Source organism: Aureococcus anophagefferens (assembly GCF_000186865.1).
Source record: "Aureococcus anophagefferens unplaced genomic scaffold AURANscaffold_6, whole genome shotgun sequence".
Classification (NCBI taxonomy): Eukaryota; class Pelagophyceae; order Pelagomonadales; family Pelagomonadaceae; genus Aureococcus; species Aureococcus anophagefferens.
In genome coordinates this window covers 1,038,275-1,060,611 of record NW_008705566.1, presented here as the reverse complement: position 1 = coordinate 1,060,611, position 22,337 = coordinate 1,038,275, and the positions used below count along the sequence as shown (strand labels likewise).

Here is a 22,337-nt window from a genome sequence, read left to right as displayed (position 1 = left end):
GGCCGACCTCCTAGGACTGATGCGCCGCGGGGCCGCCGAAAACCGCACCCGAATCGGTGTCGACGCCGCCGAGAACGAGCTGCGCAGGCCGCCGCCGATGTCGAGTGGCGGCCTCCAGCCAATCAGGACGCAAGTGCACCGAGCCGCCGCCCACCAACGTCGAGGCCGCCGCGCCGCGCCGCCACCTGATCACCGTCGTTGCCGCGCCGCCGTCATGGACATCTCGCCGCGCCCGGAGGAGAAGAAGCAGCAGAAGAAGGGCTTGCGCTTCTCGGAGGGCGTCGTCGAGCGCGCGACGGACAAGGAGAACGTCGACAGCCTCGCGAACGCCTTCGGCGCGGCGTCCTTCGGCGGCGCCAAGCTCGTGTCCCCCGGCACGTACCTGCGGAAGCACCCCGTGCGCTACGAGGATCCGCCGCTGACGCCGGGCACGGCTTTGCGCGAGCCCAAGGCGCCGGCGTCGCGCTGGACGCCGTCGGCGCGCGACTCGGGCGCGTCGCTCGGCGACGACGACGACGACGACGACGACGGCGAGGACGACAAAGATGAGGGCGGGGACGCGGCCTCGTCCGTCGCGGCGTCGCCCGTGGACGACGGCAAGCTGTGCCGCGAGTCCTTCGGCATGTTTCACCGGCAGCAGGCGGCCATCGATGCCGCGACCGAGCACCCGCGGACGTCGATCAAGATCCTCCGGGCGCCGGCCGACGAGACGACGCCCGCGCCGCCGCGCTACGTGACGAGCTACGCCGAGGGCCGCCTGAGCGCCGAGTCGCGCGCGTCGGAGTGGACGCCGCGGCGGAGCGACGACGAGGACGACTCCGACGAGAGCGAGTACGAGGCCGACGAGGGCATGGCGCTGTCGCCCTGAGCGCCCCCGCGCGCGCCGCCGGCCCGCCTAAAGCTTAGGCCGATCCTGCGACGGCCGCCGCGAGCCAGCCGCCGATGGTCGCCTCCTCGAGCGCGCGGCACGCTTTGATGTCGGCCGGGTCGTCGGCCTCGGGCTTTCGCAGGTCGCCGTGGTGCGCGCCCTTGGGCATGACGCAGAAGACGTTCGATGCGTCCGCATTGTCCGAGGGGTAGAACCCGCCGCCGTGCCAGGGGTCGAGCAGGCCGTTGGAAAAGATGACGTTCGTGACCTTGGCCGGGATCTCGTAGCCGCCGTAGAGCGCCGTGAGCCGACGAGGGTCGGGCGTCGTGTCGTCGAACAGGGACCCGCAGAGCGACGCCTGCGCCTCGAAGTCGAAGGTGTAGTCGCGCACCTTGGATTTCGAGGAAAATTCGTGCAAGTTCTCCGTGCACGACTGGTAGCCCCACGAGTCCGGGCCCGGCCCGTCGCCGGGCACGCCGCCGGGGCCCTCGACGAGCGCGGGGAAGCACGTTTCGCCGCCCGTGCCCAGGACCATGGCCTGGACCTCGGCCGCGACGCGTAGCCGCGCCGCGGCCGTCGACGCGCGGGCCAGCAGATGGCACGTGTGGTTCACGGGCCAGGCCGGGATGGACCCTACCGCGCGCGGGTAGTCGAGCTGCGGCAGCGACTCGAGCGCGTACTGCCAGAGCGCCGCGCGCGTCGGGCCCAGCGCCGCCGCGTCGCAAAGATGAAAAAGGTCGACGAGCGCCTCCGGCGACGCGGCGTTCAACGCGTCCGTCGTCGCCCTGATGGCGTCCAGGCAGCCCGGCGCCGCGTCGTCGTAGTCGCGCGCGATGATGTCGCTGAAGGTGTAGGCGTCGACGCCGTGGTCCTTCCAGTGCGCCGGATCGTAGTACCCGATCGGCGCCGACGCCGCGAGGCCGCCGACGACGACGTCCGGGTACGTCAGGCGGAAGAAGGTCGTCAAGGTGCCGCCGTAGGACCCGCCGAAGCTGACGACGGGGCAGCCTTGTAGGGAGGACTTGAGCTCTGTGAGCAACCTGGCGTAGTCCGCTAAAATAAGCTCCGTCGAGAGGTACTGCACGTTCTCCGGCGTCCAGGACGCGTTGCCGAACGGGAGCGAGGCGCCGTAGTAGCGCGCCTCGGCCATGAGCACGTACGCGCCCCACTTGGGCGCCAGGTAGTCGGTCATGAAGCCGTTCGCCGGCCAGAACCCGTCGACGGGGCCCTCGTTGCCCGAGTAAAAAAGGACGGGACCCGGGCAGCTGTCGTCGTCGCGCCAGAGGGGCGCCGAGCCCTTGCCCCAGAAGGTGTCGTTGACGAGGTAGCGCTGCTGGTACGTGCGGTCGTCGCCCTTGGCGTGGGTGAGGGACTGGGTGTGCCACTTGGTCTCGTAGGACGCCGCCGCGGCCCAGGGCAGCGCGGCGACCAGCGCTGCGCTGCGGAGCCCCATCGATGACTGGAGCGCGTGTGGAGTCGAGCACCACCCTGTGCCAGGCTGTTGCAATTCCACCAATCAGAAAGCTCGACGAGTTCGACGCGCGACTTGACGCCCCCCCCGCGGCCCAGCCAAGGCGAGATCGACGTGAGTTCTAAACGGACGCCGCGGCGCGCCACCGGCCGCGGCGTCGAGGGGGCGTGGGGCGTGGTTCGGTTTCCGGGCGGCTAGTCCTTCTTCTCCTCGGCGCCCTTCGGCGGCTGCGTCGCGGCCTTGCGCGCGTAGTGCTCCGCGAGCGTCTTCTTGGGGATCTTCTTGAGGAGCTCCTTGGGGAAGGCGCGCAGCAGGGACCAGGCGAGGTCCAACGACTCGAAGATCGTGCGGTTCTGGTAGGGCCCCTGCGCGACGAACTTGCCCTCGAAGCGGTCGAGGAACGCGAGGTAGAGGTGGTCGTCGAGGCTCAGCGCCTCCTCGCCGACGACGGCCTTCATGGCCAACACGTCGCGGCCCATGGCGTAGGACGCGTAGAGCTGGTTCGACACCGCGCCGTGGTCGTCGCGCGTCATGCCCTCGCCGATGGCGCTCTTCATGAGGCGGCTCAGCGACGGGAGCACGTTGATGGGCGGGAAGATCTCCTTGTTGTGCATCTGGCGGTCCAGGTAGATCTGGCCCTCGGTGATGTAGCCCGTGAGGTCGGGGATCGGGTGCGTGATGTCGTCGTTCGGCATCGTGAGGATCGGGAGCTGCGTGATGGAGCCGTTGCGGCCGTCGACGCGCCCCGCGCGCTCGTAGATGGTCGACAGGTCCGTGTACATGTAGCCGGGGTAGCCGCGGCGGCCGGGCACCTCCTCGCGCGCGGCCGAGACCTCGCGGAGCGCGTCCGCGTACGACGACATGTCCGTGAGGATCGTCAGCACGTGGAGGTCCTTCTCGTAGGCCAAATACTCCGCCGTCGTCAGCGCCAGGCGCGGCGTGATGATGCGCTCGATGGTCGGGTCGTTGGCCAGGTTGAGGAAGAGCACGGTCCGCTGCATCGCGCCGCTCTCCTCGAAGTCGTTGCGGAAGAAGCGCGCGGTCTCCATGTTGACGCCCATGGCGCCGAAGCAGAGCGCGAAGTTCTCCTCGTGGCCGTCCATGGTGTCCTTGAGCTGGACGAGCGACGCCTGGCGCGCGATCTGCGCCGCGACCTCGTTGTGCGGCAACCCCGCGGCGGAGAAGAGCGGGATCTTCTGGCCGCGCGCGATGGAGTTCATGACGTCGATGGCGGAGATGCCCGTCTGGATCATGGCCTTGGGGTAGTCGCGGCAGCTCGGGTTGATGGGCGTGCCGTTGATGTCGAGGTAGTCCTCGGCGAGCACCGCCGGCGCGTTGTCGATGACCTTGCCGGACCCGTTGAAGGACCGCCCGAGCATCTCCTCGCTGATGGGCATCTTGAGCACGTCGCCCGTGAACTCGCAGTGCGTGTGCCGGTTGTCGATGTCCGACGTGCCCTCGAAGACCTGGACAACCGCGCGCGACCCGCTGACCTCGAGCACCTGGCCGCTCCGCTTCTCGCCGGACCCGAGGGTCAGGTGCACGATCTCCGCGAACTTGGGCATCTTCACGTTCTCCAGGATCACCAGCGGGCCGTTGACGCCCTCGATGGTCCGGTAGTCGAGCCGCGGCTGCACGCTGTACGACGCCATGGCGACCACCTGCGCAGAAGAAAGGGGGCGTCGCGTTTCGGCTTTTTTGGCGTCGCGCGCGACTGGGACGGCCTCGGCGGCAGCTTCGGGCGCGTCGTCTGCGCGGCCCTCTCTCGCGCGCGCGCCGCGGGGCCGCCTCGATCGCCTTGACGCCGGACCATGCCGCGTCGCCGCCACACGCTCGAGATTGCTCGAGCCGGATTTCGCTCTCGCAAGCGATGGAGAGCTCCTCGAGGCGGCCACGCGCCATGGCGAGGCGGCACCTCCTATGCACCCTCTTTGCCGCCAGCGCAGCGCTTCAGGCGCCGCGGCACCGCTGTCGACCGCGCGCAGCGCCTCGCGCGACCGTCGCCGCCGCCGAAACCGCCGCGACCGACGAGCGCTGGCCCGGCTGGTCGACGAGCGTCGAGGAAGACGCCGAGCTGCTCTACATGCCGTTCCTCGAGCACCAGCTCGCACTCCTGGACAAGCTCGGCGCCGTCGAGGAGCACGGCGCGCTCACGCCGGAGCTCGGCTACGCGACGAAGGCCAAGGCGAAGACCGACGGCCTCGCGGCGCGCGTCGGGAGCCGCGTCTTCTCGGTGCCCGGCGCGTTCCGCCGCGTGCGCATGACCTACTTCGACGGCGGCCACAGCCTCCAGGTCTTCAACAGCCTCTGGTACCCGGCCCTGGACCGCGCGGACGCGCCGCTCCTCGGCATCGACCTCCTGCGCTTCGGTCCGAAGAAGTTCCTCTGCGTCGTCGACGCGCAGCCGCCCGGCGGCCGGTCGCCGGACGACGGCTCCGTGCCCCACGACACGTCGGCCCTCGACGCCGTGCGGGGCGACCCGAAGAACGAGGAGCTCCGGGGCGAGGTGAGCTCGAAGTGGTACGACGACAACCGCTTCTTCAGCGGCCAGATGCTCTACGGCCGCTTCGACCGGGGCGCGGAGGCCGTCGACGACACGCTCTTCCCCGCGTTCGTGGATTACCTCGACGCCTACGTCGACCTCGTGAAGACGTGCGACGTCGACGCGGACGGCGCGGCGGCGGCGAGCGCCGCGCACGCGGACTACGACGTCTTCAACGCGGCCCGCGACCCGGCCCACGGCCTCTTCACGTCCTACTTCGGCGCGGACTGGGCCAACGACTTCGTCCACGACTTCCTCTTCGAGCAGAGCGAGGCCGCGGAGGAGGACGCCTTAAGTTGAGTCTCACGTTGCCTTTTTGAACGTACACGGGGCTGCCCGCAAACGATGGAGTAGACGAGAGCGCACAATGGACATCCTCGACCGCGCGCCCATCCACTACGTGCCCGTCGAGGCCGGGCGGAACTACATGACCGTGAGCGACAAGCAGATCGAGGGCCTGGTGCGGACGAACCTGACGCTCGCCGCGGCGCTGCTGTCCGGCCGGTCGCCGTCGCCGCGGTCCATCCGCCGCGCCGCCGCCGTGCCGTCGATCACGCCGGCGCACGAGGACGTGCCCGCGGCGGAGGAGAGCGACGCCGGGTCGCCGCCGCCCTACGACAGCGACGGCGGGAGGAGCCCGTCGCCGCGGCGGCGGTCGCCGCCGCCGCGCGCGGCGCGGCCGCGCGGCGCGGCCGCCAGCGCCGCGCCGGGGCCCTACGACGCCTCGCGCTACGCCCCGCCGGCGCCCGCGCCGCCGCCGCCGCGCCCCGCGCCGCCGCCGCCGCCCGCGGCCATCCCGGACGACGAGGCCGCGCAGCTCCGGCGACGCATCGCCGCGCTCGAGGCGTCCATCGCGACGAAGCGCGCCGCCAAGTCGGCGTCGCCGCGGTCCGAGGAGCCGGACTGGGGCGACGACGCGCCGGACTGGGGCGACGCGCCGGGCTCGTCGCCGCGGTCGGAGGCGTGGGACGACGCCGACGACGCCGGCGCCGCCGCGGGCCTCCCCGCGTGGATGGGCGCGCGGCCGCGCAACGCCGAGCGCGCCCCCGACGGCGGCTGGGTCCGCGGCGCGTCCTCCGGCGACGCCGGCGCCGCGGAGGACTTCGCGCGCGCGCCCGAGGGGTCGCCGGCGCCGTCCATCGCGCCGTCCTACGAGTCCGACGACGACCCGGCGCCACAAGGCCGCGGCAGGGCGGCGCGCGACCGCGCCAGGGCGGCGAACGCGACGACGGCGGTGCTGGGCGCGTGCTCCGCGGGGCTCTACGCGGACGCGGCGCGGCGCGCGGCGGAGCGGCGGCGGCTCTACCGCGCGGAGCGGAACCAGAAGCGCGCGGAGGACGCCGAGGCCGAGCTCCGCGTCCTCGCCGCGAAGCGCCGCGCGCTGGCCGCCGCGGGCCCCTTCGAGGGGCTCATGCGCCGCGAGGCCGAGCAGGCGAACCGGCTCAAGGAGAAGCGGGCCGCGCGCGCGGCCGCGGAGCGCCGCGAGCTCCGGGACCGCAAGTTCAAGTTCGTCCCGCCGGAGCACACCAAGGGCGAGGACCCGGCCGTCGCCGCGCGCCGCGCCGCGGACCGGCGCGTCGCGAACAAGGTCCGCGCGACGTACGCGAAGGAGCTCGCGGACGCGACCGCGCCGCGCGTCGCGCGCGTGACCACGGAGGCCGCCGACGCCAAGCGCGCGCGCCACCTCCGCCGCGCGCGCCACGCCAAGCCGGAGCCGCGGCCCGCCGCCGCGGAGACCACGCGGAAGAAGCTCGCGCGCCAGCGCCGCCACTGGGACGCCTACGTCGACTTCAACCGCCGCGCGGACAAGCGCGCCACGTCCCCGGACCCGCGCCTGCCCGAGAAGCTCCAGGAGGAGTACGCGGACAAGGTCGCCGCGTAACTCGACGTGTTCTTGGCGCTCATGTTGACGACAAGGTGCTGTGCTTGCAGCTCTTGGCTCGGAGCTGGCTCTGGCTTTGCGCACCATGGCGTCCTTCGACCAGCCAGGAAAGCAATTGTGCCTCCTGCTCGTCTGCAACGGCATGGAGGCGGGCAAGCTCGCCGCCGTCGTGGACAAGATGAAGACCGACTCCAAGGGCTGCGGCACGCACAAGATGCGGGCCCTGCTCTGGGACGCCTACGGCGCCGTCATCGGCAAGCTCAGCGGCGTATCCGGCGACTTCCACGGCTTCCTGACCTACGCCGCGGGGTCGTCGGAAGACGACGCGGGCGCCGCGGACGTGATCCCGTTCACAAAAAAGCAGGCGCACGCGCTGTCGCAGGGCGGCCTCGAGCTCTTCGGCAAGAAGCACAAGCCGCTCGAGGAGCCCGAGAGCTCCAAGTGGGTCATGGCCTACGCCGAGGACGAGGCCCGCGCCGCGCTCGACGACATCCGCGACGCCGAGGCCTGCGTCTACCTCACGGCGACCGCGGCGTACGTCGGCACGCGCTACAAGCGGCGCCAGTGCAAGACGGTGAGCGGCGTCAAGGCCCCCAAGGACCTCGAGAAGGTGCTGGAGTCGCTGCCGGCGGCGATGCAGTCCGTGGACTGGCACAGGCAGAACCCGCCGGCGCTCGGCGCCTACAACTGCCTCCTCGCGGGCCCGGGCTTCCCCGCGCCGCTCCTCGCCGCGCTGCCCGCGGGCGTCGGCCGGTCCGACTCGTCGTCGCCGGGCGACGTCTACGACGCGTTCCTCGCGCGCCGGTCCGCGCACTACGTCTCCGAGGCCGAGCGCCTCCTCGACCAGCTCGAGGCCGACTTGGGCCGCGGCGAGACGAAGCCGCTCGTCGTCGCGACGATGAAGGAGGCGTCGACGGCGCGGAAGAACGCCCTCATGAAGCGGGCCTTCGTCCACGCGTCCAAGGCGAAGTTCATCGCCGCCGTCCGCGCCGACGGCGACGTCGAGCTCTTCGTCGTCACGGGCGACGCGAAGGACACGAAGTTCGACAAGTACGGCGGCATCGTCGCGGAGCTGTTCTACCGCGCCGACCTGTCCGTCTACGGCTGACGCCTAAGGTCCGACCATCCCACCGGGGCAGGCGCAGCCCGCGCAGGGGAGCGCCCCGTCCTGCCAGAGCAGCGGCGGCGTCGGCGCGCCCGCGGCGACGGCGCGGTAGAACGCGGTGAAGGCGCCGCCGGCGGCGACGCCGTCGATCGTGGGCGTCGTCGTCCAGAGGTCGCGCGTCGCGCAGTGGTGGTAGCACCGCTCCACGAAGCCGCCGGCGCGCGCGCCCGCGGCGCGGAGCTTGTCCTCGAGCTCGCGTCCGTAGGCGTTGAGCGCGGCGTAGTCGACGGGTTTCTTTTCGCCGATTTCCCATTGCAATTGCCACGAATCGTAGGTGGTCTGGAGCAGGAAGACGGGCGTTCGGACGCGCGCCAGCGCGTGCTCGGCGAACGCGCAGTCGGCGCCGGCGTCGCAGTCGACGTCGTAGCGCATGTGCTCGAAGCCCCACCTCAGGTCTTCGTCGTAGGAGTGCGCCGACGTGCCGTTTTGTTTCCAGTCGAGAAAGAATCCCGAATCGGCCAATCCTACGACCGTCGCGGTCCGCGGGAGCCTCGACCGCCAGTAGTCCAGGTGCAGAATGACGGCTAAGCCGCCGGCAGACGACCCGCCGACGACCACGTCCGTCGCCGCGCCGAGGCCGCGCGCCATCAGGGAGTCGACGACGGCCCGAAGGACGCGCTTGCCCCGGAAGTAGAGCGTGCCGTTGGGCGCGGCGACGTCGGCGGTCCCGGAGAAGGAGCCGCCGTCGCAGTAGCGAACGTAGACGTTGTTCCAGTCGTGCATCAACGGGTTGATGGCCGCGTCGTCGGAGCAGCCCGCGCAGCCCGTCGTCGACGTCCAGTCCGCGGCCGCGGGGTCGCCCTCGAGCGAGCCGAGCCGCGTCGACCGGCGCGCGGCGCAGTTGTCGTTGGGCCAGCTCTCGTAGGGCCGCTCCATCTGGCACCAGCCGCCGCCCTCGTGGTGGATGTACCACTTGGTCGTCGCAGCGCCCGCGCGGAAGTAGTAACCACCCGGCAACCCATCGATGCACAGCGCGTCGCTGTCCTCCAACCTTACGAGCGTCGAGTTGCGCGCCGACGCGGCGAACGCCAGGCACAGCACTCGCAAGAATATCGGCACGCTGTCCCCGCCTCGCATGCGAAGCATCGCGCCAGAATGGGCAGCTCCTTGGACTTCAATGACTCCTTCAACGTGTGCGTGCGCGAGGCCTCGGGCCCCGGACCACCGACCAGGCACGCCCCGAGGCGATGCCACACGCACACGCGGGCGCCGCCCTCCCCGCCTACCACCTCACCGACCGTTCCGCCAAGCCGCATTACGCCAGACGCGCTCAGAAGCTGATCTGGCAGATCCTCGACCGCGCGTGGTTCTCTTTCCTCTGGGCCTCGGCGAGCCGCGTGTTGGCGGCCATGGTCTTGGCCATGCTGGGGAACTCGCGCTCGAAGGGCTCCTCCGCGCGCATGCCGCGCGTCCGCACGGGGCCGCTGAACCGCTTCAGCTCCGACGGCGTCTCCTTCCGCGTGAGCTGGCCGAAGGGCGGCTGCAGCTTGGCGACGGTCTCCGGGTAGCAGACCTGGAGGTGCGGGCTCCTCAGCGACGGGTAGTGGAGCTTCGAGTAGACGTGGACGTTCGACGGCGGCTTCGGCCGGCTCGCCACGGCGTCGCTCGTCTTGTCGTCGTAGCCGAGCTCCGAGATGCTGTACCGCGACGTCGTGATCCCGTAGCCGTTCCTGACGCGCGCCTTCGTGATGTCGTAGGGCGGCGTTTTTGTCGGCGGCATCGTCGACGGCCCCGGGGGGAGAGCGCCTCTTTAACGCGGATCGGGCGCTTCAATGACAAAAGAGGTACAAACACGGAAGGAAAAGGTTTCCCCCCGACAACAAACGATGAGACGGGGCTGCCCAGCTGCGCCTTGACCATGCCTCCCCCGCGGGACGTGGGCTGCCCGCTCTGCGGGAAGCGCTTCTTCAAGCATTCGCTCCCGATCCACCTGCCGCAGTGCGAGAAGAAGCGGCAGACCATCGAGGTGCCCTGCCCGAACTGCGACAAGCTCGTGCGCCAGGACGAGATGCGGGAGCACGTGCGGCGCTGCGGCAAGCGCGGGCAGCGCTTCCGCGGCGGGCCGACGTCCTTCGGCGAGGACTACGACGACGAGCTGCCCTGCGCGCCCGTCGGCATCTTCTCCGACCCGCGCGCGTCGCCGTCGCCGAAAACGCCCGGGCGGCCCTTCACGCACAAGGGCGCGAAGATCGAGCGGAAGACGCCGCCGCGCGCCGCGGCGCTGGCCGCGTCCTGCGAGCCCGTGTCCCTCGAGTTCGCGGCGCCGGCGGGCGACGGCCGCCTCCGCTGCGCCGTCTGCCAGCGCGGCTTCGCCGCGGACCGCCTCGCGGTGCACCAGCGCGTCTGCCGCGCGGCGCTCGCGAAGCAGCGCACGGTCTTCGACAGCAAGGCCCTCCGGGCCCAGCGCATCGTCGAGGCCAACGGCGCCGACGCGGCGCCCCGCCGCGCGCGGACCGCGCGGAGCCGCGCGCGGTCGCGCGCGGGCGGGGCGCGGCCGCCGCCGCCGGACCCGCCCGCCGCGCCGCCGCGCAAGTCCAACTGGCGCGAGGAGTCGCGCGGCTTCCAGGCCATGATCCGCGACGCCAAGCGCATGGCCCGGGCCCAGGCCGCGGGCGTCCCGCTCCGCGAGATCCAGCCCTCCCGCGCCGCGGGCGCGGCCTACGAGTCCATGACCCGCGACTTCGTGCCCTGCCCGCACTGCGGCCGCACCTTCAACGCGAAGGCCGCCGAGCGCCACATCCCCAAGTGCGCCACGACGCTCAACCGCCCGAAGCCGCCCCCGCGGAGCCGGGCCTTCTAACACACGCTTACGTTGAAGGTCAATCAAGTGATTATGGCTGCCCCCAATCATGCGACACACGCGTGACCGATGGTGAGCCCGTCGGTGGTGCTGCAGGCCACCGTCGTCTTCCGCGGCGACGTGCTCCGCGCCGGCCCGCATCTCGGCGGCGGCTGCGCCAACGACACGCAGGTCGCGAGGAACCAGCGCCACCAGCTCGACTCCGTCGACACCTACGTCGTCGCGCCGCTCGTTACCGCCGGCTACGCCGTCGCCTGCGTCGCGCTGCTGTACGAATGCGCGCTAAACGTTCTCGTCGACGAGCACTGGCGGCGCGCGGGCCGGTCCTGCGCCGTCGAGGACGTCCCCCGCGGGACGTCGCAGCGGACGCTCCTGCGCCGCGCGCTCGCGACGGCCGCCGCCGCGTCGCCCTCGGCGCTCTACGTCGTCTCGCGGCTCGACATCACCTACGGCGCGCCCATCGCGCCGCGGGCCGACTGGCGCGGAGCGGTCGCGGTTCCGTGGCTGCCCGCGGAGCCGTCGCGAGGCAAGGCGCCGGACCAGGTCCACGTCTTCGGCGAAGCTATTGTCGACGCGGTCCTCGACGTCCTCGCCCGCTACGACTCGAACGAGACGGGCAAGTGCGTCGAGTCGTCGCCTTCTGTCTCGCCGTCCGGCCGGCCGACTTTCCACGGAAGCTGCGACTGCGCGCAGCGGCTCTTCCTCGGCCCGCTGCGCGCCGCGGGCGTCGCGCTCGCGGCGATCTACCCCGGCGCGGCGAACGCGGGCGCCTGCGACAAGCGCCGCGGCGCGCCGGGCCCTTTCGCGGACTGCGGCCGCTGCTCCGCGCCCTACTGCCTCGAAAATTCGACGGCGTCCTGCCTCGCGCACGCGCGGTCCCCGACGCGCGCGCGGTGCCCGACGGGCAGAAGCTAAAAAAAGAAGAGGGAGAGCGGGTGGCGGTGCGGTGCCTAGAGCGCCTCGACGGGCACCTGGCCCTCGGGCGACTCCGCGCGCGGGACCGCGGTCTTGGTCGCGGCGTCGTCGAGGAAGGACTTGATGGTCGTCATGGGGGACATCTCGGGCCCCGTGTTCGCCTCGCCGAGGGGCGCCTTCTTGAGCGTCGACGGCGTCACCGCGCCGACGGAGGGGACCCGCTGGGAGCGGACCGCGGCCTCGGCGGCCTCGTTCGCCTTCGCGTGCGTGATGAGCGACGGCGACAGCTCGCGCGTGAGGGACTGGACGCAGAACTTGCGCTCCTCGGCGAGCACGGGGAGGCTGAAGGCGACGAGCGCGCCGCCGAACGCGCGCAGGTCCGCCTCGCGCCGCTGCAGCGCGGACCGGTCCTCGGCCTTGGACTTTAACGCCGCGAGGGCCTCCTTGTCCATGGCCGCGTAGCGCTTCGCCAGGGCGCGGAACTCCCGGGCCTGGGCGAGCTGGAAGTCCGTCGCCTCGCGCGCCATGGCCGCGATCTCCGCGGGCAGGCGGCCGACGGCCTCCTTGTGCTCCGCGAGGCCGGTCGCGGCGGCCGCGACGCCCGGCGGCACGAGGCCCCGGGGCAGGCTCGCGGGCTCGCGCACGGCCGGCGCCGACGGCTCCTCGCCGACGGAGTCGAAGCGCTCGTCGTGGGCGCGGACGTCGATCCAGGACGCCTCCGCGGCGAAGAGCGCCGCCGCGCCCTCGGCGAAGTGATCCATGGCCCTGGCCAGGGCCTCGCAGCCCGTCAGCAGGCTCTTGATCTGGGCGTCGGACGTGTCGAGGGTCGCCAACGCCACGTGGAGCGTCGCGTCGTCGCGCATGCGGTCCCGGCCGACGCCGTACAGGTTCGCGCGCGCGTCGCGCCAGCGCCGCTCGCCGACGGACGTCTCCGGCGAGAGCGCGCCGTCGGGCTTGTCCATGTCGCCGCCGGGCGTGAGGAAGTGGAGCCAGAGCGCGTCGGCGCTGAGGAACGGGTTCCGGTCCACGGCGTCGACGAAGAGCGTCAGAGCGCAGACGCGCTCCGCGACGACCTCGGGCGACGTGCCCCAGCCCTTCTTCGGGGGCAGCGTCCTAGGCAAAAGGGCGCGTCACGGGCGGCGGGGGGGCGGTTCAGGACGCGGGAAAAGCGACGGCACGACCATGCCCGTGGACCCGAAGCGGACGACGAAGGACTTGTAGAGCTTCTCGAAGTCGGAGAAGCGGCGGCGCACCGCGACGGCGTCGCCGCCGCCCACCGCCACGAGCACCGTGTAGGTCACGAAGTTCTTGCGCCCGAAGTTGACGACCTTGCGCGGCGCCTCGACCTGCGGGCGAAGAAAATCGACCGCGCGCGCGGCGGCGGCCGGCGGAGGCGGGACGCGCGGCCGGGACCGGGCCGCCCCGGGGCTGGGAGGACGCTGCCCCGCGCCCAGACGCGCCGCTCGGCCTGCGCCTCCTGCGTCATCCACGCCGCGAGGGGCTCCGGGGCGTCCAGCGACGCGTAGCCCGGCGGCGGGCCGCACTGGTTTATGGGGCGATGCCTGGGGTCGGGAGGGGCTTCGCGGGGCGGAGCGCAGGGAGCGGAGACGCCGCCGGACGCGCGCGGTGGGCGGGCAGGAGGCGCTGCGCATCTGCGGCATGGCGGCGATTCAACGGTGGATATCCTTGGCGAGGCTGGCAGAATTGCGAGGTGACACGGCCAACGGGAGGGGTGGAAGTGCGCACGGTTTTGAACAACCAAGCGAAGGGCAACAACGGAAGAAGGGCGAAGATCAGCTTCAAAGGTCAACAAGGCTGCCCGTCGACATGGCCGCGGCTCTGGCCTGCGACCGGAGAGCGCGCATCGCTCGCGACCTCGGCCAGCCGAAAGTCGCGAGCCATCAGTTCGCGACGGCGGCGCGGCTCAGCTTCGAGGCCGGCGACTGGCCTGCTGCCCGCGCCGCGGCGGCGGAGGCCCTGCGCGCGGCGCCGTCGCGCGCCGCGTCGGCGCTCGTTCTGCGCGCGGCCATGCAGCTCGGCGCCGAGGCCCTGGACGCGCGCGCGCTCGTCGGTGGCGTGGCGCTGGGCCAACTGCGGGAGGCGCTCGCGGCCGCGAGCTACGACCGCTGGGACGGGCCGCCGCCGTGCGGCGGATCCGTCGAGAGCGGCGCGGACGCGCTCGAGAAAGCGTGGGCCGGCGACGAGGAGCCGCGGCGCCTCGAGCTTCGACGGCTCTTCCTGCTCCACCGCGCCCTGCCGGCCGCGCGCGCGGCCGCGGCGCTCGGCGCCGCGGCCGGCGCCGCGGCGGCCGCGGGCCTCGTCTCCGTCCTGCGGACCCCGGGCGAGCTCCTCGACGCGCGCGCCGCGGCGGCCGCGCTCCGCGACGGCGTCGACGGCGTGTGCTTCGCGAACGCGATGGTCTGGGTCGTCGAGGGCGCTTGGCTGCTCACGGACTTCCCCGGCACGCGCGCGCGCGGGAACGCGGTCATGTGGGTCTCCCTTTTCCGGCGCGCGCGCCGCGACCCCCCATCTTCCCAGGTACTACAGCGCCTGCACGCGCGCGCTGCTCGCCGCGGCGCCGCGGCTGCCCGCGGGCCGGCTCCTGGACGCGTGCTGCGGCTGCGGCGTCGTGGGCATCGTCGCCGCGAGGACCTACGCCGAAACCGTGGACTGCGCGGACGTGAACCCGCGCGCCCTCGCCTTCTGCGCGGCGAACGCGGCCTGGAACGGCGTCGCCGGCCGCGTGCGCGCGCTCGCGAGCGACGCGCTCGACGCGGCCGAGCTCCGCCGCGACTACGACGCCGTCCTCGCGAACCCGCCCTTCGTGCCGCGGCCCTCGGGGGAATCGACGGCTCTCTACTCCGACGGCGGCTTCGCCGGCGACGCCGTCCTCGCGCGCGTCCTCGCCGCCGCGCCGTCGCGGCTGCGGCCCGGCGGAGCGGTCGTCTGCGTCGCGCTCGTCGCGGACGCGCTCGTCGACGGCGGGGCGCTGGCGCCGCGCGCGCTCGCGGCGGCCGTCGCCGGAACCGCCGACGTCGTCCGCGGGCGGCCGACGCGCGCGCGCGACTACGCGGGCCGCGTCGGGCATCTGACGGCCGCGCACGCGGCCGCCTTCGCGCCGAACCTGGAGGCCCGCGGCATCGACACGCTCGCCCAGGCGCTCTTCTTCCTTCGTTCTGGCGGCGGCGAATGCGTCGACCACCCGCGCCCGGGCCCGGACGGCGACGACCTCTGGGCCGACGCCGCGAAGCTCGCCGCGCTGCGGGCGGAGTACGAGGACCGGTGGCGGGGAAGGTGATCTTACGACCTAGGTAGGCGCCGGGGTAGGTGTCGACGACCCGGAGGGTAAGGTGTGAACGTTACTTTTTCTTGTAACACGTGATGACACCAGACTTGATGTGCTCGACGCATTGTTTGAGCGCGGCTTTCGCTTCCTTGTGGCCCTTTTGGGATGCCTTCATGAGATAGTCCATCCCCAGCTTTATGTCAAGATTTGCCTCGCCCGGTTTGGAATTGATGAGCATTACACCGACGTTGAATTCGGCCGGTGTGAATCCCCGGTCTGCAGCCAACTTCATGTATCGGACAGAAGCTTCGCTGTCGATTCCGTCCCGGAAGAGATACGTCGCGTAATTCAACTGCGCCTTCAGGCAGCCGCGGTCCGCGGCCATACGAAACAGCTGCATTGCCTTCTTCTTATTCTGCGTGACGCCCGCACCTTCAGTGTACAATACGGCAAGGTTATGGCTCGCATCCACGTTCCTCAGCTCCACGGCACGCTTGAAACATTTCGCGGCCTTCTTCAGATTTTGCACTAGTCCCAGCTGGCCGTGGTTATACGCGATGCCCAATCGATTCATCGCCTCGGGTATCTCGTTCTCCACGTGACGACGAAGCCGCGCCAGATTTTCCGCTCGGGTCTCTGCGCACGGCGCTCGACAGAGAGGACATGCATCATTTTGAAACTTCTTGACACATTGCGTGCAGATCGTACGGCAGCAGCAGATCATCAGACATGGCAGATCGTTCACGTCCCAGTCCTCCATGCAGATCGGGCAATGCCCCCCGAACCGCGCCGATAGAGGCTCCGGCTCCGGGTCCGCCTCGCGCCGCGCGCGGGCCGCTTCGTGCTCCGCCGCGATGCGCGCGCGGACTTCATCCGCGTGCGACCGCGGCGCGGGGCCGTAGAACACCTCCTTCGGGGTCGACGGCGGGGGCGTCGGCGCCTCCGCGCGCGCCGCCTCCGCCGCGCGCTCGTCCCGGATCTTCTTGCAGGCTTTGCGATGGCCGCGGTCCCGCCAGTCGATTCTTTGACAGTCCGTCGAGCAGTACCTGCGACGGGACGCGTCGGGCCACCCCCGGCCCCATCGCGCGCGTCGGCGCCGGGCGCGTACTGCGTCGTGCCGCAGGGGCAATTGAGCTTGGCCTTCTCCCCGCAGATGGTGCAGGTCAGGCGGAGCCTCAGGGCTTTCGCCCGGGCCTTGACCTTTTCGAACTCGCGAGCCTTCTTCTGCCAGTCCTTCTCGCCCCCGCCCTCTTCGTCTCCTGCCATCGTCTCGTAGGTTACGTGTGCCCTCGGGGGTCGTGCGTCGCCCGCGAGCCTGTGCGTCTCCCTGCGGTGCAAAAATTTATTTCCACAACAAAAAGAGCGAGCGACCAGGCGATGAGGCCCGCCGCCCTCCTCCTCCTCCTCGCATCGTTCGCGTCATCGTCGCAAGACAAATGCGCCGACGACGCCTCGTTCAAGACGAAGCGGGGGAGCCACCCGGCGGCGTCGTGCTCGAAGATTGGCAAGATGAATAGCAAGGCGCGCGAGAAGTACTGCACCTACCCCGACGCGTCGGGCCGCCTGGCGGCGCAGGCCTGCCCGCGGACCTGCGGCGCCTGCGCCTTCGTCGGCTTCTCCGCAAGCGCGACGAAGATAAACGCCGGGGAGGCGGCCGCGGACCCGCGCGCGCCGCGCGTCGAGCTCCTCGGCGGCAAGAACCTCGCGAAGGAGGCGGCGCTGTTCCCCGTCGTGCGGTCCGTGCTCCTCGTCGACGTCGCCGACGCGACGGTCTTCCGGAGCCCGCACCACGACGCGCTCCACGTCGCCTACGACGCGGCGGCCGCGGAGGCGCTCTGGCGGGCCGGCGCGGCGTCCGTGCTTTTGGACGGCGCGACGGCCGCGCTGCCGCTCGCGGAGCTCGCCGTCGACATGGTCGTCGTCGACCTCGGCACGCCGCGCGTGCGGGCCATGACCGACGAGGAAACGATCCAGCTGCTCGTCGAGTGCGCGCGCGTGTTGGCCGGCGACGGCGTCCTCGTCGCGATTAGGCCCGGCGACGCCGCGGCGCTCGTCGACGCCCACCTGGCGTCCAAAGCCCTCGGCGCGGACCTCTGCGCGGCGCCGGGGGCGCCCACGGTCTGCGGCAAGGTGAGCCACAACAAGCGGTGCGTGCCGCTGTCCGCGGTGCTCCGTGTGGAAATCAACATCCCCACCAAACTTCAGAACTCTCGAGCTCGGTCGAATCGAGGTCGATTCGGCTGATTTTTGGACGAATCGATTGCTCTCGTCGAGCCCTCGAAGCACGGCAGAAAAGCTCGCGTCGAAACTGTCGAACACGCGCACGTCGAAGTCGGATTGAAGATTTGATGTCCACGCAGGCGGTGCTCCGGCGCGACGGCCGCTTCTCGAACGTCTTCCGCCGCGTCCACGACGCCAAGGCCGTCGCGGGCGCCTGCTGCGTCGCCGACCCGAAGCGGTGCCCCAAGTGCCCGCGCTTCACGCGGGCGAGCTCGTCCTACCCGACCATCGCGGACGCGAACCGCGCGGGCGCCGTCGCCGCCGCGCCGTCGACGTCGCTCGGGCGCCTCGCGTTCTGGGACGTCGACGCCATGCTCAAGAACTACGGCCCCGCGGTCTGGGGCCGCAAGTACGCCGAGAGGAACCCCCAGGCCTGGCGGCGCAACTACGTCGGCGTCGCGGGCGTGCTGCCCGAGAAGCGCGAGTGGCTCCCGTCGTTCACGAAGGACATCAAGGACGGCCACATCGCGACCGTGCTCGACGCGGGCGCGGGCACCTGCTCCCTCGACGCCCACCTGCGCCGCCACCACGCGCGCGAGCGCGTGCGCCTCGTGAGCTTCGGCTTCTACGACTGCTCCATGGCGCGCGTCTGCGGCGAGCGCGGGTCGCTCATCCTCGACTGGTCCTGGCTCGACCCGCTGCCCTTCTGCGCCAAGTGCACCTTCGACCTCGTCTTCCAGGCCGAGGGCATGCACCACACCGCGCCCGACGCGCTGCCCGCGGAGCGCGACCGCGTCTGCGGCCCGAGCCGGCGCCTCGGAACGACTCCGGGCGTCGACGACGGGCGCGTCGACGGCCGGCGCCTCGCCGCCGCCGACGGAGCGACGCGGCGCGCCGGGCACGTCGCCGCGGGCAACCGGACGGCGGACGCCCGGCGAGCCCTGCGGGGCCGGAAGCGGGGCGGCAGCTGGGCGTCGGGCAAGAACGGCAAGACGGAGAAGCACGTCAGCCGCGCGTCCCACTCTGGCCTCGCGTGCGCGCAGAAGCTGTGGCAGGCCGCGTTCGACCATCTCGGCGCGTCCGTCGCGTGCGGCGGCGTGCTCTACGTGACGGACCTGCTCGGCGACGTCTACGACGGCAAGGCCAAGGACGGCCCGCGCTGCTGGTCCGAGTTCGGCGCGCGCTGGGCCAAGGCCAACGGCTACGCGACCGTGCGGGCGATGTCGGGCGCGCCGTGCACCCAGCACTACCCCGCGCTCCACGTGAAGAAGGCGACGTGCTAACGGGGGCTTCTTGCTTTCCCACGTGAAGAAGGCGACGTGCTAACGGGGGCTGCTTGCTTGCTTTTTACTGGGGGATCGCGAGCGTGGGGTCCTTGCACCAGACGACGAGGGTCTTGCGGAGGCCCGACGTCGTCGGCATGACGCGGTGCCAGACCTTCTGCGCCGGGAACGCGATGAGGTCGCCCTTGCGCCAGGCGACGGCGCGGCGCTTGCCGCCGGGCCACTTGGGCGTCATGACCTCGAAGTCGCCGCCGGCGAACTCGGCGCCGGGCTCCGCGAGCAGCGCGACGAGCGTGTAGACGCGCGCGTCCTCGGCGTCGTCGCCGCCCTCGTCCGCGTCGACGTGCCACTGCTTGAAGTGGCCGCCCCGGTCCCCGCGGTACTCCGTGTACTGCACGTCCTCGTACTCGCAGCGCATGGCGCCCCGCGACGTCGTCGGCAGCAGGCCCCACTTGGCCTGCGCGGCCGCCGCCGCCGCGCGGATCTTCCGCTGGCCGGGCAGCGACGCGAGCTTGAGCCACGCCGCGTCGCAGCGCCGCGACCCGTACTGCGTGTTCGTGCTGTCGTGGAGCACGGCGTCGAAGAGCTCCCCGCGCACCTCGGGCGTCGTCAGGTGGTTCGTCAGGAGGTCGAGGTCGCGCGCGGTCAGGGCGCCCGGGAAATGGAGCACCGTGTCGTCGAGGATGGCCACGGGCGCCTTGGACGTGCGCGCCTTCTTCGCCGGCACCTCCGGGGCAGCGGCGCGGCCGCGCTTCGCGGTAACCGCCCGAGTCTTTGCGGCGTTCGCCATGCTTTGAATCAGAGCGCCAACATCGACCGCGGGCGCCCGGCCCGCGGATGGCTCGACATCGCTCCGGACGTTCGGGATGCGGATCCGGAGTGTGGCCCCGCGGAGAGGCCCGGGACAAGAGAGATCTCGCGACCGCGGAGGAGTGCTGGCGGCCGTCGCCGCGCGCGCGGCGCGACCCCCGGCGACCGCGACCTTGGTCAACATGCCTGCATGTGCAGCCGAGCAGTGGACCCGTCCAGCGACGCGCGATGCCGCGCTCACGGTCTCGCTCCCGCGACCGCGGCGGCCGGCGCCGGCGGTCGCGGTCGCGCGACCGCCGCGACCGGCGCGACGACCGCGACGACGACCGCAAGCGGCACCGGCGCGACGACGACCGCGCGACGACGTCGTCGTCCCTGCGCGAGAAGGAGAAGGCGGCGTCGCGGAAGCGCAAGGAGGAGAAGGCGGCGCTCGCGGAGTACGACGTGCTCGCGGCGGACGACGGCATCGTCGTCGACGAGGACGAGCTGCGCGCCTTCGAGGAGGACGGCGAGGACGAGGAGGCGGCCGAGGCGCGGCGCGCGGCGGAGCGCAAGGCGAAGCGCGAGGCCATCAAGCGGCGCCACGAGCGCGAGGCCGCGGCGGCGCCCGCGGGCGACGGCGGCGCCGCGCCGACGGGCGCCGCCGCCGCCGCCGAGGCCGCGGCGGCCGAGGCCGAGGCCGCCGCCGCGCGCGACGAGGCCGAGGACGCGCGCGAGTCCGCGGCCGCGGAGCGCGAGGCGCGCGACAAGGCCTTGCACTACAAGGTGACGACCATGGGCCTCGCCGAGGAGCGGCCCGCGACGGCGTCCTTCGACATGTTCGGCGACGCGCCCGTCGAGGCCGCGCCCGGCGACGGCGGCGCGGCCAAGGACTTCCTCGGCAAGCGCGCGACGGCGGCGCAGCTCCTCGCGGGCGAGCTCGGCGACGAGGAGCAGGCCAACTGGGACGACACGGAGGGCTACTACATGGCGCGGCCCGGCGAGGTCATCGACGGCCGCTACCGCGTGCTCGGCGTCGTCGGCCGCGGCGTCTTCAGCTCCGTGCTCAAGGCGCGCGACGTCGCCGCGGAGGCCGAGGACGACGCGGCGGGCAAGGGCGGGAGCGCGCGCTACGTGGCCGTGAAGATGATCCGCAACAACGACACGATGAAGAATTTAGCGTCCAAGGAGATCGAGCTCCTCAAGCTCATCGCGGAGCACGACGGCGACAGCCGCTACCACTGCGTGCGCCTGCTGAGCCACACGGAGCACCGGTCCCACACGGCCCTCGTCTTCGAGTCGCTGAGCATGAACCTGCGGGAGGCTCTGAAGAAGTACGGCAAGCACGTCGGCATCAACATCTCGGCCGTGCGGACCTACGCGAAGCAGCTCCTCCTCGCGCTGCGCCACCTCCACAAGCTGCGCATCGTCCACGCGGACATCAAGCCCGACAACATTCTCGTGTCCGAGAACAACGCGGTGCTCAAGCTCTGCGACTTCGGCTCCGCGTTCCGCGAGAGCGACCCGGGCTGCAGCGACCCGTCGCCGTACCTCGTGTCGCGCTTCTACCGCGCGCCGGAGATCATCCTGGGGCTCAAGTACGACACGCGCGTGGACCTCTGGTCCATCGCGACGTGCCTCTACGAGCTCTACACGGGCCACATCATGTACGCGGGCGTCGACAACAACAACATGCTCCGGCTGATGATGGAGCTCAAGGGCCGGTTCCCCGTGAAGATGCTCAAGGCCCACGCGCGGTCCTACACGGACCTGCTGTTATTGGACCCCCACTTCGTCGAGGTCGGCTCGACGTTCAAGTTCCAGCACCGCGTCATGGACGAGCGCACGGGCGAGCCGCGGCTCACGCTCGTCGACGTCGTCAAGGCGACGCGGTCCATCGCGAACTTCTTCCTCGAGAAGAAGGCCGGCGCCGACGACAAGCGCGTCGTGCTGGACCTCGCGGACTTCCTCGAGCAGACCTGCATGCTCAACCCGGACAACCGGCCGTCGATCCTCGAGTGCCTCAAGCACCGCTTCGTCGCGGGCCGCGAGACCCACCCGAAGGACAAGGAGGGCGCGCCCAAGGCGCCCGCGCCCGCGCCCGCGGCGTCCTAGGGGGCGGGCGGGCGCCTAAGGGGACGTGGACGGGTGTGCCTGCAATGGCACTGGCACAGACAAATTACACAAAATCCCGTTTGACAGGGACGGCGATCTCGTAGCCGCCGTCGTCGAACGGGTTGTCGCGGACGGCCTCGACCGTGGCGAGCTCGACGCTCTCGTAGGCGTGGTGGACGCCCTGCCGTCGCGTGTCGTAGAGCGCCTTGGCGACGAAGCCGCCCGCCGCGAGCACCGCGACGGCGAGGAAGGTCAGGGCGACGACGATGCCACGACCGGTAGAGGCGCCCTCCGCCTCCGTCTTCTTCTTCTTTTTGGCGTGCGGCGCGGCCGTCGGTTCCGCGGTCGTCGGCCGCGCGGATGGCGCCGGACTGGACGCGGACGTCGGTCTTTTTGAAGGCATGGGGCTGGTCGGCGCGCGGCTCGTCGAGGGCGCGGCGGAACGGACCGTCGGCCGCGGCGTGACGGTCGGCGCGAAGGTGTGGTTCGAGGCGTGGACGGCGAGGTGGGCGTTGCGGAACCAAGGCCCCCAGTAGCCCGTCCAGTACTCGCTGTCGACGCCGCCGTCCGCGAATTCCGCGTAGCGCGCCCCGCGCGCGACCTCCTTGCCGCCGAACGCGTGGCCGTGGGCGTGCCAGCCGTCGACGACGCCGCCGCGCGTCTCGCACCAGCGCGCCTTCTCCTCCGTGGGCACCTTGGACACGCCCTTGCACGGGTCCCAGACCGCGACCTTTTGCTTGCAGAGCGCGTCCTTGCAGAGCGCGGCCTTGATGTAGAACTTGTCGACCTCGTAAAATTCGCGCACCTCCTCGCTGACGACGACGGCGACCGTGCCCGAATCCAAGAGCGCCGCGTCGACGGCGCCGGGCACCTCGAGCGCGACGATCTGCGACCGCGTGCACGCCTGGTAGCTCGTCTTGAAACTCGCGTCGCACGACTCGGGGTCCTCGTCCGTCTCGCACGTCGTCGGGTTCCCGACGTAGGCCGCCCAGCCGTCCCCG

General features: G+C 71.7%; 5 protein-coding genes across 5 annotated transcripts; 2 read left to right on the top strand and 3 right to left on the bottom strand.

Moving 5' to 3' along the window:
- Positions 1-902: 902 nt before the first annotated feature.
- AURANDRAFT_23831 (hypothetical protein) lies at positions 903-2,321 on the bottom strand (the record flags this gene model as incomplete). The annotated part of the gene is made up of 1 exon (XM_009037280.1): positions 903-2,321. The coding sequence occupies one exon, from the start codon at positions 2,319-2,321 to the stop codon at positions 903-905; it is 1,419 nt and encodes a 472-aa protein (XP_009035528.1).
- A 212-nt stretch (positions 2,322-2,533) lies between these two features.
- On the bottom strand, positions 2,534-3,991 carry AURANDRAFT_63073 (hypothetical protein; the record flags this gene model as incomplete). Its single annotated transcript, XM_009037279.1, has 1 exon — positions 2,534-3,991. The coding sequence occupies one exon, from the start codon at positions 3,989-3,991 to the stop codon at positions 2,534-2,536; it is 1,458 nt and encodes a 485-aa protein (XP_009035527.1).
- A 4,189-nt stretch (positions 3,992-8,180) lies between these two features.
- On the bottom strand, positions 8,181-8,903 carry AURANDRAFT_4658 (hypothetical protein; the record flags this gene model as incomplete). Its single annotated transcript, XM_009037125.1, has 1 exon — positions 8,181-8,903. A coding segment is annotated over one exon (723 nt), but the record flags the coding sequence as incomplete, so codon positions are not given.
- A 1,267-nt stretch (positions 8,904-10,170) lies between these two features.
- On the top strand, positions 10,171-10,719 carry AURANDRAFT_15687 (hypothetical protein; the record flags this gene model as incomplete). Its single annotated transcript, XM_009037616.1, has 1 exon — positions 10,171-10,719. A coding segment is annotated over one exon (549 nt), but the record flags the coding sequence as incomplete, so codon positions are not given.
- Positions 10,720-20,208: 9,489 nt separating this feature from the next.
- On the top strand, positions 20,209-21,336 carry AURANDRAFT_24749 (hypothetical protein; the record flags this gene model as incomplete). Its single annotated transcript, XM_009037617.1, has 1 exon — positions 20,209-21,336. The coding sequence occupies one exon, from the start codon at positions 20,209-20,211 to the stop codon at positions 21,334-21,336; it is 1,128 nt and encodes a 375-aa protein (XP_009035865.1).
- Between the last annotated feature and the right edge of the window lie 1,001 nt (positions 21,337-22,337).